Source organism: Hordeum vulgare, chromosome 4H (assembly GCF_904849725.1).
Source record: "Hordeum vulgare subsp. vulgare chromosome 4H, MorexV3_pseudomolecules_assembly, whole genome shotgun sequence".
NCBI classification, from domain to species: domain Eukaryota; kingdom Viridiplantae; phylum Streptophyta; class Magnoliopsida; order Poales; family Poaceae; genus Hordeum; species Hordeum vulgare.
This window is the reverse complement of record NC_058521.1, coordinates 336,944,889-336,962,692: the sequence shown is the minus strand read 5'-3', so window position 1 is coordinate 336,962,692 and position 17,804 is coordinate 336,944,889. Positions and strand designations below refer to the sequence as shown.

The following is a 17,804-nucleotide window of genomic DNA, read 5'->3' as shown; positions in this document are numbered from 1 at the left end:
ATGTGGCAACGTGGAAACTTTGTTTAACATCCAGTTCTAGATAACTCGAAGTAAGCTTAATTAAAATATACCCATTGAGTGCGTAACCGTGACTGTCTCTTTCGTGAGCCCCTTCTCCGATCGAGGACATGATGGGGTTATGTTTGACATAAGTATGTGTTCAGGATCATTCATTTGATTACCAGTAGTTCACATCCGCTATGCGTAGATCACCCCCTTTATTCTTGTACTCGTAAGTTAGCCACTAACTATATGCTTAGTCGCTTGCTGCAGCCTCACCAGTTAACCATACCTCACCCATTAAGCTTTGCTAGTCTTGATACCTTTGGCAATAAGATTGTTGAGCCCCCTATGGCTCACAGATTACTACAACACCAGTTGCAGGTACATGTAAGGATATTAAGACGCGAGCACGATGATTGTTCATTTGGAGTTTCTTCTTCTTCCTCTTCGTCGATCTAGGATGGGTTCCAGGCCGACAGCCTGGGATAGCAAGGATGGACGTCGTTCTTTTCTTGTTTGTTTTCGTCCGTAGTCGGACCCTGCTCTTCTTCGTGATAATTATGTATTGTACTCATGTGACTCTGATGTAGCTTGTGGCGAGTGTAAGCCAATTCCATATACTCTTCTCTTCAGCACATGTACTTGTAACGATATCCATTCTTGCTAAACGACGAGATGCGCTTCTATCCCTGTCGAGGCCCTCACGCCAAAATAAGGATAGGGTCGCATCTTGGGCGGTACACCACCATACCCTTTGGATGGGGTTTCTTGACAAAGTTGTTCTTGTTTGGGAAATACTTGGCTTTGTCTTTGCGAATGAGCTTGCCACCATTGTCTTCCATCTTCTCATAAGGACAATCTGCCACGAAGTGACTCACATTGTCGCAGTTATAGCATGTCCTCACACGCTGCTTGGTCGTGGACCCACTCGAGTTATTCTTGGAGAAGTTGGGCCTTGAGTTTATCTTGTTGCCCAAGAATTGCCTTGACGCAAGAGCCATGTGCTCGTGATAAGCATACTTAGTGTCTTTAGGGCAGCCATCCTCTTCCTCTTCTTCTTCATCATAAGAAACAACCTTAGCTTTTAATACAAGGTTGGGTGAAGCTGTCTTTGACAGAATGCGAGCAAGAGCATTATCAGCAGACTTGTTCATGATATTCATTGACATGAGTTCATCCAACACTTCACCGGAGGACAAGGAGTGAAAATCTGGCCTTTGACGAATGACAAATGACATGGCGTTTTTGAATGGCATGATGGCCTTGAGAAACTTGCGCTTGATCCATGTGTCATCCACATCCTTGCTCAACAACTAGAGTAGTCACCCTTTGATAGAGATCTCGAGGGTCCTCATCTTCCTTCATCACAAACTCATCGGCCGCATCAAGAACCACTTCATAGTTGGACCGTTGAATGCTTAATCTTCCCTTGTACAACACCATGATGTGCTCCCAACAGTCCTTTGCACAAGTGAAAGGACGCAAGTGAGGAAGATCTTCAAGAGGCACTGCAGACTCAAGAATGAACAATGCGGAATGATTATATCGATTGTCCGCTTCTTCTCTTGGCGTGAGGTTGCTTGGGTCATGCGGGTAGAAGCCTTGCTCAATGATTCTCCATAAATTTTTGAGCCATGATTCAAATGAGACCTAATGCAACACACCCAGTTAGCAAACTCCCCCTTAACAAGCTTAGGAGGAGGACCGAGATTATTAATATGCGGTGTAGGAACCGGTCCTTCATATACCGGGGGAGGTCGAACTGAGGCAAAGGTTCATGTCCCATTCTTGTTGAGAGGGGAAGAAGGTTGCATATTTAGCCGCTTCCTTGGTGGAATTGGCCTCCGATTCCGAGTTGGTAGGTTTAATCACCAACGACGGTTTGGGAGAATTTTTTAACCCCTCAAGCAACTCTTTAAACATGGACTTTGACTTCGTTCGTCAAGGATAGCCTGAGGGAGGCCATAGCCTCATTCAAGTCGTCCCTTGTGACCGAATTCAAGGCCACGGCCTCGGGTGGTCCACTGACTCCCTCTTCATCGTCAATCATACTCTTCGATGGTGAAAACCTTAATAAAGAGACGTGGCTCTGATACCAATTGAAAGGATCGATATGGTTGACTAGATGGGGGATGAATAGGCAACTACCAAATTTTAGCTCTTCTTACCAAGTTAGAGAAAGCAACATAAAGGTTCTCTAAATTAGCTGCTAGGTGAGCAACCTATATGATGCTAACTACCATGACAACTAATGCAAGCAAGAAATACATAGCAACAATAATATACACAAAGTAAAGGTAAGAGATAACCGCAAGTGGAACCGATGAAGACGAGGATGTGTTACTGAAGTTCCTTCCCTTTGACACGAAGTACGTCTCCGTTGGAGCGGTTTGGAGGCACAATGCTCCCCAATAAGCCACTAGGGCCACCGTGTTCTCCTCACACCCTCACACAATGCGAGGTGTCGTGATTCCACTATTGGTGCCCTTGAAGGCGGCGACCGGACCTTTACAAACAAGGTTGGGGCTATCTCCACACAATGCTCGGAGGCTCCCAACAAGACCACGGAGCTTGACCATAATGGATATGGCTCTGAGGTGACCTCAACCATCTAGGGTGCTCAAACACCCAAGAGTAACAAGATCCATAAGGGATTAGTGGGGGTAATCAAATATCTCTTGGTGGAAGTGTAAATCTGGGCCTTCTCAACCAATCCCTAGGAAATCAACAAGTTTGATTGGCTAGGGAGAGAGACGGGCCAAAATGATCTTAGGAGCAACAATGGAGTCTTGGAAGGTCAAAGGTAGGGTTCTTGGAGTGGAAGAACCCTTTATATAGTGAGGGAACAAATCCAACCGTTACCCTCACTTACATCACCCTCAGCACGGTACTACCGCTTGGGGGTAGCGGTACTACCGCTACCCCTAGCGGCACTACCACTTGGGGTGAGCGGTACTACCGCTGCCCCTTGCGGTACTACCGCTTGGCGGGAAGCGGTACTACCGCTGCCCCTTGCGGTACTACCGCTAGGTAGGCATAAAGCCACGGTAGTAAAAATACTACTACCGGGTCTACCACCGCTGGGAAAGTATTCACAAAAAGTTTGACGAAGTACAACCGCTCACACAGTACGGTACTACCGTCCAGAAGCGGTACTACCGCTGGAACTTTTTGCAGAGGCTCGCAGAGACCAATAGGAAGCTCCATTGTTGCAAAGAAAAGGTGGTGGAAAGAAAAAGTGTGCGTGTGTGAGTTGATTCCACCCAAACCTTTCCGACGCGGACCCCCTCTTAATAGTACGGCTTTCCTACGACTCAAAACCACCAAAGAGAACCGTAGAATCCACCATGCTTCAAAACCACCGAGGGGCGACGAATCGTCTTGTGCCTTGCCATGTATAATCTGAAATGCTCAATGCACACGGTTAGTCCGCAATGGTACTGTCATCAATCACCAAAATTACTTAGGACAAAATATGCCCTAACAACTTCTCTATAGCTCTCAATTTGCTTCGTCTTTACATCCACATAACTTTTAAGTTCTTCTTTTCTAACATCAACTAGATCTTCAATCGCTGTTTCTTTGCCTCACTTAGCCTCACCTTCATCATTGCCTTTAGAAGTCCTAGCCTTTTTATAGGTGGTGGGTCACGAAGTGTGTTCATGTCTTCTATGGGAAATTGGTCATTATTATTCTCCATGTGTTCTATGTTGTCAACCGGAAATACTTCAACATCATCACCATATATGCCTTTACCCAACTCATAATGTTGATCTTCAAAGCCTGGAGCCGTTAATGTTGGACTAGGTGAATTAAGCCCAGTGGCATTTATAACTTGTTGTGTGAAGCTCTGCGCTCGTGGTAAATGTGTTGCTAGACTGATCTTCTCTTCAACCATATCAGTTGTGCTCTTACAACCCTTCCCCTGTGCCGTTTTACATGAGTTTTACATGAGTACAGAGGAATAGGTTGTAAACTACAAGCATGCAAGACCATGTGCTATATTCATAACATGTGAAACAAACTTATCATCATAAATTGCATGCAAATGATCATAGTAAGGGGAAGCTTTGTATCTCCACTTCTGCTGTTCTTTGCTCAATTCATCCCATTTTTCATCAATGCTTGTTGGCATTTTTGTAATAGGATCAAAACCGAAGCCACTCTTTTGTACAATTGATTTGACAATAAAATATTTTTTCTCAACCGTTGCTCTCCAAATTTTAGATGTGAAACAATAAAATTAGCTCTTGGAAACTGATTATTCAAGCGTGTAGCCATGCAATTCCATCCTTCTTTCGTCCATCTATTCTGACCACAAAATTTAGCAGCATTTGCATACTCTTTCATTACAGAAACGAGTAGGTCAAGTTGAATAGTGGTCCATAATGCTTTGTTTTTCTTCTCTACATGTGGGAAACAAAATGGATCAATTATAGCGTTCAAATCAACACAATCATCTGGTAAATAGACAAGTATATAACTTGAAATCAACACATCTCTGACTTATCCTAAATATCTCGCCTAACAAATAAACTGCTCCTAAGAGAAAAAATAATAGTGCCATCACCAAACAATTCCCAATTAGATCAAAACACACAACGGAACAAGAAAAGAGAAACTACTTTGACTCGTACTACATAACATGGTTAATATACATGCAATCCTTACAATTTTAGATTCATACAGATTGAGATCTTGAAGCAAGCTAGTACGTGAGATTTGCTTTGAATGAAACAGCTCTTACAAAAAAACCGGGATAATGATTCATTATCTATAGAGGGTGACCTCGGTGGTGCAGAGAACAACATTATCTATGATTCATTATCTACAGGGGAAGAAGATGACAACGTCTCACCCCTTCTTTTCCAGGTCTGGGGTTCCTTTTTTATGCAGAGAAAAAAACAACAATTTTGTTAATACTGTAGTATTAAAATCACAATTTTTACATGCAATCAAACATCTCATTGTAAATAACTAGCACAAATGCCATTGCGTTGCAACGGGAAATAAGTAGGCGAGTTCGCCGAACCCCGTTAATAAATCTCGGTGTCGTCATCGTGCTGTGATTGCTTGTTCCTCGGTGGATCGACCGCGTACCTCGGATTTATTCTAACAAGTGGTATCAGAGCACGATGACGACCTTGCTATCTTATCATATGAGAAAGAAGAATGCGGTGGAAGTCTCTCATGGTGAAGGTTTGCTAGTCAAGGGTGAAGGTTGGCGGAAGGGATATGAGGCAGGGAAGAACAAGAAAAAGAAAAAGAAAATACAGTGTCACAACAGAAGCAGAGGGGACATATTAAAAAAGGAATGTCCAGAGCTCAATGGTGGGTCAAGTGCTAATATGGCAATTCATGGTAATGACTCAGACATCAGTAGTGATGCCCTCGTAGTATCAGAGAGGCGGTCAATCAAAAGTGAAGCGTGGATGTTGGATTCAGCTTGCTCTTTTCATGCGACACCCAACAAGGAGTGGTTCTCTTCGTACAAGTCTGGTGATTTTGGTTTAGCCTATATGGGCGATGACACTGGTTATAGTGTTGCTGGAGTAGGTGACATTAAAATCAAGATGTTTGATGGAGTTGAGCGGATGCTTCGGGGAGTCAGGCATGTGCCGGGGCTAAGGAGGAATCTCATTTCGCTTGGAGTTCTTCATGATGGTGGTATGGTATTCCGTTGTGATCGGGATAAGAAGACCATGGAAACATGAAAGATGATGTGACCATGATGATTGGAGCGAGGACGGCTTCACATCTTTACAAGTTGCAAGGAAGCACTATTGCAGGTGGAGTCACGGAAACTGGAGTTGCAGGAGTAGCAGCAGGTTCCCACGGAGGCGGCTGGTCTGGGGCAGACTCGTCGGGTAGCTCTCGGAAGCTACGAAGAAGACAACACAAGTCCGGAGTACATGGAAGTTTGATGCATGGACAAATTCAAAGTGGTGAAAATATTCGCCAAGGTGGAGTTTGTTAGAGTTGTGTCGAATATTGATGTACGAGTTGGGTTACATATGGACTTGGTGTTGTAGTGTGGGTAGGATACATGTAGTGTCGTAGTCGGACACGTCGTACCCTTGGCCTCTTATATATGAGGAGGCACCCCACGTTGTAACCTATGACGACTAGATAGCAACAGGCTCGCAAGGGGGAGCCGGCGGCTTGTGCCCGTGCCCGGGTGTCCGGTGTTGCGGTATTTCGGGGAGGAGCGCTCGTAGTCATTGCTCCGGAGAATAGGCGAGTTCGTCGAACCTCGTTAATAAATCTCGGTGTCATCATCGTGCTGTGGTTGCTTGTTCCTCGATGGATCGACCGCGTACCTTGGATTTATTCTAACATTTTCCTTTTGAGAGGTAAAAATAAACTATATTTCACTACTCGGGCTTTATAGGTGGTGGTCGACATGGACTCGGCCGACCGGATCGCGTGGTTTGTCTTTGTATCCTCCGCCGGCAGTTGACGCCGGTGAGCGCGGAAGCGTCCAAGTCCAACCCAGTCTGAGCAGCGCTGCCGCCACCTCACCTGCTCAACTTCTCCCAGCTCCGCCATTAAACGCACACATACGTGATTGGAGAGGAGATCGATCCCCTCCTCATTCCCTATCTGCATCAGCCGCTGTTCCACAAGCTTCAGCCATGTCCCACGACGATCCCCCGCCGGCTCCCGCCAAGACGAAATCGCCCGCCGAGGAGGCGGTCGAGAAGAGGTCAGCACTCCTCCTCCTCCTCCCCCCTCCCCCGCGGCAAGCCGTATGGGTAGGGAGTCTACAGCGAGGTATCAGAAATTGGCAAGAGAGAATTTGTTCAACTTACGAAATTTGCTGGACAACGGGGGCAGAGTTGCGAAAGTTCTTAGTACTTAGCTAGAGTACCTTTTATATATATTAAAGCTAGAGTACGTAATATAGCAAGCTGCAAATGGGTTTGATTCACACCTTATTTGTGTTGCAGGAGGGGGAAGCTTACTCCTGGGAGTTTGATGAAGGCGGTTATCCGGTCAGGCAGGGGAGACGCGACTCCTGCAGATGGAGATCAGGTCAGGCCAGTTTCCCCCCATCGTTCCAAACCTTTATTTGCTGCAGACTATTGTGACATAGGGCTCTCTCAATCAAAATTTTGCCATCTTATGCTTCTCAGCCTTTCTGGAAGCCCAGTGCTCTCGAGAGTTATATTGCTACTGCTAGTGTAACTTATGAACAATTGTAAAAGTATGTACATTGATCATATGGTGTATGTGGTAAGCAACCTCAAAACAAACAATGTCAAGAAAAAGTAGGTACATTGAACTGAGAGTACCTAGTAACGATGTCTCTGATGATGTTCTTTGAGGATAGAAGCATTGATAGTGGTGGATGACACTGAGAGAGTTGGGACAATTTTTGTTGGTTTATTTCTCACACAATGCCATGCCAACCTAAGGGGTTGGAGATACATATTTATAGGCTGCTAGCCAGCCAAGCATATGCTAAGATGCTGGTCTAAGATGCTATTAAGATGCTAGTCTAAGATGCTATTCTAACAACCACAAGGACACAAGGACCATGTGCTGCAGCCCCACAAAGACCTTAGTACAGAGACTTATCCATCATTCCCCCCCTAAGTCTTGTGCGTCGTCTTGTGGGAGAGTTGAACCATCCCGATCCTGGAGCAGAGTTCGAGGAACTTGATCCTCCCAAGAGGCTTGGTGAGTAGGTCTGCGAGCTGGTCTGTGGTGTTGATGTAGCTCGCCTCGATGCTCCCTTCATCCAAACAACTTCGGATGAAGTGGTACCTCAGTCGGATGTGCTTGCTCCGTTCGTGGAAAACATGGTTCTTTGCCAGGGCCAGAGCGGACTTGCTGTCCGCCCTGAGCTGCATCGTTCTAGTGTCTCGGCCGAGGAGATCACCAAGCGGTCGAGCAAACCAGAGTGCCTGAGTGCAGGCGGTGGAGGCCGCTATGTACTCGGCCTCGCAGCTGGACAGGGCCACCACCTGCTGCTTGACCGACTGCTAGCTCACGAGACACTTGCCGAGGAAGAAGAGGATTCCGCTCGTGCTCTTGTTGGTGTCGATGTCGCCGGCGTGGTCGCTGTCGCTGTACCCGACGAAGTGTGCCTCCCTCGGACACCTAGGGTAGTGGAGGCCGTGGTCGAGGGTCCTCGCCACGTAGTGGATGATCCTCTTCACTGCCTGCTGGTGCTCCGTCGTCGGTCGCTGCAGGAACCTACTAACGTAGCCGACGGAGAATGCCAAGTCCGGCCGTGTGTGGGCAAGGTAGCGAAGGCTCCCCACAATGCGCCGGTACTGTGTAGCGTCCACTTCCTTCGTCGTGTTGTCGCGGCTTAGTTTCAGCCTCTCCTCCATCGGAGCGAGAGCTAGGTTGCAGTCGGTGAGCCCAGCTAGCTCAACAATGCGCTTGGCGTAGGCGGACTGTCGAAGCGTGATCCCGGAGTGATCCTGGTGCACCTCGATCCCTAGATAGAAGGAGAGGAGCCCCAAATCACTCATCTGGAAGGTGGCCTTCATTTCTTCCTTGAACGCCGCCACCTCTGCATCCTTGATACCGGTGATCACCAAGTCGTCAACATAGACGCCCACTAGCAGGGCATTTCCTCCACTGCCCCATCGGTAGATGGCCACCTCGTGCGGGCTTTGGTCGAAGCCCATCTTCTCTAGCGTGGAATCCAGCTTGGCGTTCCACGCCCTAGGTGCCTGCCGTAGGCCATAGAGAGCCTTACGTAGGCAGAGTACCTTGCCCTCCTGGCCGGGGATCGCAAATCCCGGCGGCTGATGCACGTAGACTTCCTCCTTCAAGTCGACGTTGAGGAACGTCGACTTGACATCCATGTGATGGACATGCCAGCCCTCCTGGGCAGCTAGCGCAAGGAGAAGTCGCACGGACTCCATCCGTGCCACGGGAGCGAAAATGTCGTCGAAGTCGACCCCTTCCTGCTGCAAGAAACCTCGTGCCACCAAGCGAGCCTTGTGCTTGACGATGGCGCTGGCTTCATCCCTCTTCATCTTGAACACCCACTCAACGGTGATCGCGCCGTGACCACGAGGGAGGTCAGCGAGCTCCCAAGTGCGGTTCTGCTCGACCGCATCCGTCTCCAACTGCATCGTGGCGCGCCATGCCGCGCTTCTCTCGACCTCTGCAAAGGACCGAGGTTCGCCGTCGTCACACGCAAGTTGTAGCTGTGCCTCCAGGTCGCGTGACACCAGTCCCGGCACCGGCTGGTCGCTGAGTAGGTTTTCCGTCGTATGATACCGTGGCGGTTGGCCGCCATGATACGCGTTATGCGCTCCTCGTCGTGAGAGCGGGGAAGCGAACTCCATAGGGCTGTGCTCAAAGTGAGCTGGTGCTGATGAAGTCGAGCCCGGAGGGGTGACTGCCGGTGCTGGAGTATGTGGCGTCGCCGGTAGTGGTGCCATCGGCGTAGTAGACATCGGGGTCAATGGAGTTTTGGAAACTCGGGTAGACGTGCTCGACGAAGAGGAGTTGCTTACTCCCCCCGCTTCCGTGAAGTGGACGTACTCGACAATGAAGTCGTCATACGTCGGAGTCGAGCTGTCGTCCACCGCCTTGTCCCATGCCCATCCTCTCCCTTCGTTGAACACGACGTCTCGCGCCGTGCGCACACGCTGTGTCTTTGGGTTGAGGATGCGGTAGGCCTTCGAAGCCTCTGCGTAGCTAATGAATACTCCCGGAGTGCTCCTATCGTCGAGCTTGCCAATGTGGCCGAGCTTCTTGGCGAACGCGAGGCAGCCAAAGACCCGCAAGTGGGAGACTGCTGGCTTTCGCCCATGCCAGGCCTCGTACGGCATCCTGCCGTCGAGTGCCTTAGTAGGCGAGCGGTTGAGGATGTAGACGACCGTCAACACCGCCTCTCCCCAGTAGACAGCCGGCATCCCTCTCTGCTTGAGGAGGGCCCGAGCCATCCCCACAACCGTCTGGTTGCGCCGCTTGATGATGCCGTTCTGCCACGGGCTGTACGACGCAGAGTAGTGGCGCTGGATGCCCTCATCAGCGCAGTACGACGCGAATTTAGCCGCCGTGAATTCGCCGCCGTTGTCAGTGCGTAGCACGCGTAGTTTGCGGCCGCTCTCCGCCTCCGCAGGAACCTGCGCGCGCCTGATGGCGTCCGCTGCCTCTCCCTTGGCGCCGAGGACCATCGCCCACATGTAGCAAGAGAGGTTGTCGACGAGCAGCAGGAAGTAACGTCAACCTCCTGGTGTGGCTGGCGTCACTGGGCCGCACGGGTCCCCGTGCACGAGCTCAAGCCTCTCCTTGGCCCGGAAACTCGCCTGCTGGGGAAAGGGGAGTCGCCTCTGCTTCGTCAGCATGCATGTGTCGCAGAACTGCTCCACATGGTCGAGGCACGGCAGGCCTCACACCATCTCCTTGGCACTTAGATGCTTCAGGGCCTCGAAGTGAAGATGCCCAAAGCGCTCATGCCATTGCCGCGCCTCGTCGTCCTGACGAGCAGCGAGACAGACGGGTTGTGCCACCTGCACGTCAAGGACGAGAGTCGATTTTCACCTCTGCGTACCTTGGCGAGAAGGCGATGTTGGCGATCCCAGATGTGTAGGATCCCATGCTCGATCAGCACGCGTGAGCCGCTCTCATCCAGCTGTCCCAAGCTGATGATGGAGTTCCTTAGCGGGGGATGTAGTAGACACCGGTGAGCAGCCGGTGCTCTCCAGTCTTGGCGATGAAGATGACGGAGCCGACACCCTTACTTCCCACGGCAGAGGCATCCCCAAACTTGACGGAGCTTCGCACGTCGGAGTCGAGCTCGGCGAAGAATTCCCTTCGACCGGTCATGTGGTGGGTGGCGCCGGTGTCGAGGCACCACCCCGCAGTCTTGTCCTTCCCGGAGCCATCGCCGAGAAGAGCGTGCGCTTTTGGCTTGTCGAGGTGGAGAAGAGCCGTAGCTTGATGCTTGCATGCGCCATGAGCAGAGCCGTCTCCTCCTCCGCCTGTGCGACGTGAGCCTGGCCGTGTCGTGGCTGTCGACACTCATTGGCCCAATGGCCAAGTCGGCCACAGTTGTGGCAACTGTTGTCCTGTGCCGGCTTGTGCTTGCCAGTGGCACCGTCCCTGGTGTCTCCACGGGCGTCACCTTCGGCACGTCCTTGTGCCCTGCTCTGGGCGCCTCTTCGCGCCTTGCGCGGGTTGCCGCGCCTGTGGCCGCCCACCGTGGAAGAGGGCTCCCCCTTCTTCCAGTCACCGAGGCCAGCATCCCACTGCTCCTGAGATAGGAGCAGCTTCCCACCGGTGGTGATGGGCCCCGAGAGAGACTGTGACTCGTCGGTGTCGATGACCTTGAGGCGACCTATCGCCTCCTCGATCATCATCGTGGAGAGGTCCAGCAAAGACTCGATCGAGCGAGCCATCTGCTTGAACTTCTCGGGGATGCACTGAAAAAGCTTCTTGACAGCTCTCTCCTCGTTGTAGGTGACATCGCGGAACTGCACCATCTTCTGCAACAGAGTGTTGAGACGGAGAGCAAAGTCATCAACGTCCTCACTTGGCTTGAAGGCCGGGCTCTCCCACTCCTTGCGAAGTGCCTGCAGTGTGGACTTGCGAGCACGGTCGCTGCCGATGTGTGCCGTGGAGATGGCGTCCCAAGCCTCCTTGGCAGTCCGCTTGTTGGAAAGCGAGAACTGCATCTTGGGCGGGACTGCGGCGATGAGGGCATCCAACGCCTGTTGATCCTCATGGTGGTCGCCCTCGCTGTCATGGACCGCCTCCCACAGGTGTTGCACCTGGAGCCCGATCTTCATGATCGCGGCCCACTCGACGTAGTTGGTTTTGGTGAGGGTAGGCCACCCAACACCGGGACCAACATCCCTGACCACAGACCGGACCCCTGAAAAGGATCGAGATGGACCTAGAGGGGGGTGAATAGGTACAGTTCCAAATTTTAATAATTACTTAGCAATTTTAGGCAAAAGTGCGGAATATGAGTGTAGGCCTAATAATTGCTACGACAAGGAGTAAGCTATTTAGAGTGAAGTAAGACAAGCGGTAAACAATAATCAAATACAAGTACGTAATAAGGATTAACACAAGTAGAGAGTTAGGGTTAGGAATAACCGAAACTCCAAGAGAGACAAGGATGTATCCCGATGTTCACTTCCTTGGAGGGAAGCTACGTCACCGTTAGAGGGGCGGATGTTACCACGAAGGCACACCAACGCCACGAAGGCTCACCCTATTCTCCCTTTGAGATAACTCCACGAAGGCATTTCTCAACCACTAGTGGTAAGCCTTGAGGTGGCTTCCAAACCTTCACAAACTTTCCGGGGGAAATCACAATGGTTTGGTTCCTCTCCGAAGACTCCTACCGCCTAGGAGTCTCCAACCTCCAAGAGTAACAAGATCACGGGGATTGCTCAAAACTTGCTCAAATCACAAATCACTTTGGTGGGAAGGAGGAGAGGGAGACGATCTATCTTTTGATTGGAAAAACACTCAAGGGACTCACAAATGCTCTTGGGATCTAAGACTTGGTGTAGACAAGAGTGAGTGAGAAGAAAGGTGTTCTTGGATGTGTTCTAGCTGTGTTGGACACCCTCTCACGAAGTGGGTGAGGGGTATATATAGTGGGGAGTGTAAAACAGCCGTTGGGGACACTTTAAGTCACACAGGGTCCGGACGTCCGGCAGTTTCCGAAAGTCCGGGCGTCCGCAAGGGGTCGGACGTCCGACAGGGGTCGGTCGTCCGAGGGCTGTAGATATGACTGGAACCCCTGTGAATTGAACAGCGACCGGACGTTCGGAGAAGACCGGAAATCCGAGTTATTCGACTCAACTTCTTCTGGTGGGAGGTTCCGGATTTCCGGAAGGGGACGGACGTCCGGGCCTCGGACGTCCGGAGGGAGCCGGAAATCCGAGTTATAGAGCTCATGTTCTTCTGGTGCAGGGCTCCGGATTTCCGAAGCTGGTCGGACGTCCGGCCCTCGGATGTCCGGAGGGAGCCGGAAATCCGAGTTATATGACTCAATTTCTTCTGGTGGAGGGCTCCGGATTTCCGAAGCCTGCCGGTCGTCCGGCCCTCGGACGTCCGGAGGGAGCCGGAAGTCCGAGGCAATAGACCTGTTTTGAGATAGGAACAGAGTGGAGAATATGTGGTATTGGGTAGGATAGTGAAGATGTGGTATCAGCAAGTTCATCGCAAAACCTGTGATCCCCTCTTAATAGTGCGGGATCCCTATACTCAATAATAGTAAACTCAAAAGGATAGTCTACATCATCTTTTCTCAATCCCGAGCCTTCTTGAAATATAAATCCCGATCTTCTCAGACCACCTTTGGCACATAATTCTCAATCTACTAAAGTACTTGCCATCCTGAGATACACTCAACAAATAGGATTAGTTTCCTATGTATGTGTTGTCATTAACACCAAAAGTCGATTAGGGGCATAGCATGCACTTTCAACCCCGTAGAGGCCGTGGTCCTGGTCGTTGCAGCCGCCGTCGTCGTGTGCGCCTCTTCCTGGAGCGCTATTGCGATGTGCGCAGGCGTGCTCGGCTGCCCACTGCGCCGTCCGCTCTTGCGCCACATTGTCGCGGTCTGCGTCGGCGCTGTCGTCCGCAGGCGCGGAGCTGCCGGAGGTGTCGCGAAGTGCCTTGGCCTTTGCTGTAGCCTCACGTGCTGCCTCCGCCGCCGTTGCTGCTTCTACCTTCGTCCTGGCTGCTTCTACCTCCTGACAACCTCGACGCCCTTGCTGCCGCAGCAGTGGCTGCTGCAGCTGCTCGCTCACGCTCCTCTACCACGGTCCGCTCGGCCTCCTGTCGATGCCGTGTGCTTGAGCTAGCCGTGTGCTGAGAACGGCCTGCAGACATGGCTCGTCGCTGGGGGGCTGTTGCATGGAGAAGAGGCTGCTTCTGACGAGCTGCTGCTCGACAGTCCGGTGGGAGGGTGGTAACCAGGGGCAGTCGGAGCAACTGCTGCTACCGGCTGGGGCTGCTCAGCTCCCGGGGAGAGAGGTGAGCAGGAAATGCTCTGATACCACTTGTTAGTCGTTTCAGAGCATTGATAGTGGTGGATGACACTGGGAGAGTTGGGACAATTTTCGTTGGTTTATTTCTCGCAAAATGCCATGCCAACCGGAGGGGTTGGGGATAGATATTTATAGGCTGCTAGCCAGCCAAGCATATGCTAAGATGCTAGTTTAAGATGCTGCTAAGATGCTAGTCTAAGATGCTATCCTAACTGCCGGTCCTTGGTGGTCAAGGATGCTATCCTAACAGCCACAAGGACACAAGGACCATGTGTTGCAGTCCCACAAAGACCTTAGTACAGAGACTTATCCATCAGGCTTTACAACTCTGTATTTTCTGATGACAAATACCTCTAGTTCTACATCACTAAATACTGGAAGCCACATGACAAAAAGCTGGTGTTCAATGGAAATATTTCCTACAAAGGCTTTCATGAAATGTTTTACCTTGATATAAAAAGGTAATAGGGTTTAGGGCCGTTGTACTGTTACTGTTGAATAATTAAGAAGTCCTTTAATTCTAGTTGATTGAGCCAATCATCAACTTGTGCAATATCCATCTATTCATTTAAAAACGGATGATCACATCACAGCTCAAGTTTTGAGGTGCTGTTCAGCACTCAAGATAATACAGACGAAGTCATGTGTCTTTATGTCCTATAAATGTTCAGGGCCCCCATGATGGCTTTGTCGACCTTTCATTGGACAATCTCTGATTTATTTTGTTAGAGGAGACTGTGGGACATTTCGTGGTCAAACTCTTCGTTAATTCTAGTCATTTTACAGGTTATACTTCATTGCACTATTCGAACCATGGAAGGCATTGTTGTGAATTCTACAAGAAGGGAACATGGAGGTGATTAGGCAAAACCCATTTAGCACAGCACTACATATATACAGTTCTTTTAGTTTACAAACACCATCATGATGCTTCAGATTCGACAGATTCTTATCTTCATAGAAATTTAGTGCTTCAATAGCCCTCTTCCTGCTGGCGTAGCTTTCAAGTATCAAGATACAGACTTTCAGTCTTCTAATAGCAGATATAACATTAACGTTTGTGCATGCTGCGAATAAAGAGAAAAAAAACAGTTCTGTGGTATCCAGCTTTGCTTCTTAACCCTTCCAGCAAAAGCATTTACACTATGCTTCCTTCATCTTGCAATACGACACATATTAGATTAGACGAGATGAAAGTAAAATCTTTTGTTAAGATATCTATCTTATAATTCACTTTCGCTGTCACATGCATTTATTAGTATCTACACCTTTCTCTTTTTTTAGGTAGTCAGCTCAAGGTATTGGGGCTCTAATCGTCTTGTTTTACCATTATTATTATAACAGGAAAAGGAATCCCACTCAGATTTGTGTCGGGGAAGAGCAAAATGATCCTTGGCTTTGCTGAAGGTTTTCCAACAATGCTGGAGGGTGAAATTGCTATGGTATTTCTGTTAAACAGAGTGCCAGTTGTAATAAATAAAAATAATGTTGTAGGAAGGGCACATATTTCTGAGAATGCTATTAGTTCGAAATACGCATGTCTTATTTACTGCTGTCTCTAATCCTCCCCCCCCCCCCCCCCCCCCCCCCCCCCCCCGGGGGTCACATATATCTTTTCAGTTTAAAATGGAGCCGAAAATACACTATGCAGAGGATGATTGCCCAGTTACACCTCCAGATGGCTTCCCAAAAGATGATGAACTTCAGTTTGAGGTTGAAATGTTGAATTTCTTTAAAGCCAAGGTTAGTCTTGTTATGATACGTTGTATATAATTCGGAATCATGATAGTACAGTGGTTCTGATATATTTTCAGCCATTAGTTTTTGTACTGCTAAATCCGTCAATTTCAGCATGATATGAGTTCTGAAGAGGTATGCAATTTATGTTAATTAAGATAAGACTGCTCGTAAAATAATAGCCACCTAAAAGAGCTGTTCTCCCTGCATGCGTCCTTCTGCTGTAGCTGTGCACACCAGGCTTGTCCCACACCATAATGATGGCATTCATGGTTACCGGTTGTTTCTGTTACCATCTTGGATGTTGGGCCAATATATCTCAGGAACAACTACAACATCAGCATATGTGTAATGTATCAGTGTACAGCATAATAAACTGTTTGTGAATGATAGAGATTTGTATTTCTATCTTTCATGAATAGGTGAATGATATCGATCAGGAAATGGCATCCCCTATGGGAACTATCGAGTTAAGTGCAAAATGCAAATAAGCATGTTGGTCAGATAAACATATGATTCATCTAAGCTCCATTTGCTAAGTTGATGTCCTAATTTTTCTCTTCTTGTAATCCCCGGTCATAGTTTAAAAACCGAACTGGTGAGACTGTGGGTTCATATTTTCAGCGGTCAGATCGCCAGCTCAATTGGTTAATTGGCAACCAAAAACTGCAATATTTAAGCTATTTTTTCAGGAAACTGACCTCAGATCAAATGGGTAGACATAATATTCGATGTAATCCATTAATAAATCACAAATTGTTGCTAGCCCAGTTGGTTATTCAGCTTTTAGCGTGCCTTGGCTCAAGGTCAAGGGTTTGATCCCCAGTTTATGCACCTTCTAAATATTTCCCTGGTTTTTTACTAAAAGACCAATGCAACATAAAAAGGGGATAAGGCTCAGGTTCTGTTTTTTTTATCAGACCGCCGGTCCGATCTGGTTTTTAAAACTATGCCCCAGGTAGTTGATTTCCTGACTCCATGACTTTGTACTCACTGCAACGCTTAGTACCAATCAGACACATAATGGTATTACGTGCCACGTTGGATTCGATTAGTGACTCTGGTTTTATCTATCTTTCAGGTCGTGACTGAGGATTTAGGGGTTGTAAAGAAGGTAAACAGACATTCTATATTGATGGCATAAAATATATCCAATTTTATCCAGTTGCGATTTCAAATACTTCATTTTATTTATGTTTGGAGCATCTGTTTGATATTTTTGGTGCTTTGCAAAGTCAGCATAATAAAAGGATTCATACATTCAGTTTGGTATTCCCCAAATGTTATTGGCGTCCTTTACTCCCATGTTAGACCTTTTTTGTTGGTTATGCAAGAGTAAAGTCTATTTTAAACCTTAAATTCATATGGCTCGTCGGAAATGAACCCCAACCTCTCAATCCCTGAAATCGGTATCCTGATCAAGCTTAACCCTATGCCTGTTTGGCACACCAGGAAAGGAATGATCCTGGCCAGTTCATCGCTACTCTCATTGACTAGGCGGGTCCATAAGTCATCTTCGCCTTCCTCCCCATTCACTCTCTCCGCGTAATCAATCCATGTCCTACAATCCATGTCCTACTAGTGTCCGCATCCGCCCAAAAGGGGCTCATGCCGTCACGTTATCCACTGCAGCTCGTGTGTCCGGCCTCTCACGTGCGTGTGTCCAGAAGAGGTCGATCTGATCAATCCTGCTAGACCCACGTAGTAGTGCGTGCTTGTAAAGAAATTGGTCAAGTCATCAAGCCATCCATGTACGTGAGTGTCTTCAGGCCGAGCTTCAGTACGAGTGCGAGTGTGTTAAGTAAATATGCAAATTTTTGATTAAATTAATCCAAGAATAAATCATGGGCATGACGTAGACAGTACTCCCTCCGTTTTTATTAGTCTCCATCTAAGCTTTTTCTATTTTTCCCCAATTACTCTGCCCGCTAGCCTTTTTCCCATTTCCTTCCAACTTTGCGCTGACTTTTTGGCTTCCCACGCAGCAAACACTTTTACTACTAGCGAATCCGATGCATGCCAGAGCAATTAGTGGAGCAGTTAATGAACACATGCATGAGAAGGCGAGCGACATGC

General features: G+C 48.7%; 1 protein-coding gene across 2 annotated transcripts in view; it reads left to right on the top strand.

Moving 5' to 3' along the window:
- The first annotated feature begins 6,363 nt into the window (after nt 1-6,363).
- Nucleotides 6,364-17,804, top strand: part of LOC123448584 (peptidyl-prolyl cis-trans isomerase PASTICCINO1) — a 60,651-nt gene continuing 49,210 nt past the window's right edge. For both annotated transcript variants that reach the window (XM_045125537.1, XM_045125536.1), the window contains exons 1-6: nt 6,364-6,709; nt 6,954-7,038; nt 14,778-14,847; nt 15,336-15,433; nt 15,612-15,734; nt 16,810-16,842. In XM_045125537.1, the coding sequence (XP_044981472.1) occupies nt 6,639-6,709; nt 6,954-7,038; nt 14,778-14,847; nt 15,336-15,433; nt 15,612-15,734; nt 16,810-16,842 (480 nt within the window). In that variant the 5' untranslated portion in view covers nt 6,364-6,638. The remainder of the gene's footprint in view (nt 6,710-6,953; nt 7,039-14,777; nt 14,848-15,335; nt 15,434-15,611; nt 15,735-16,809; nt 16,843-17,804) is intronic.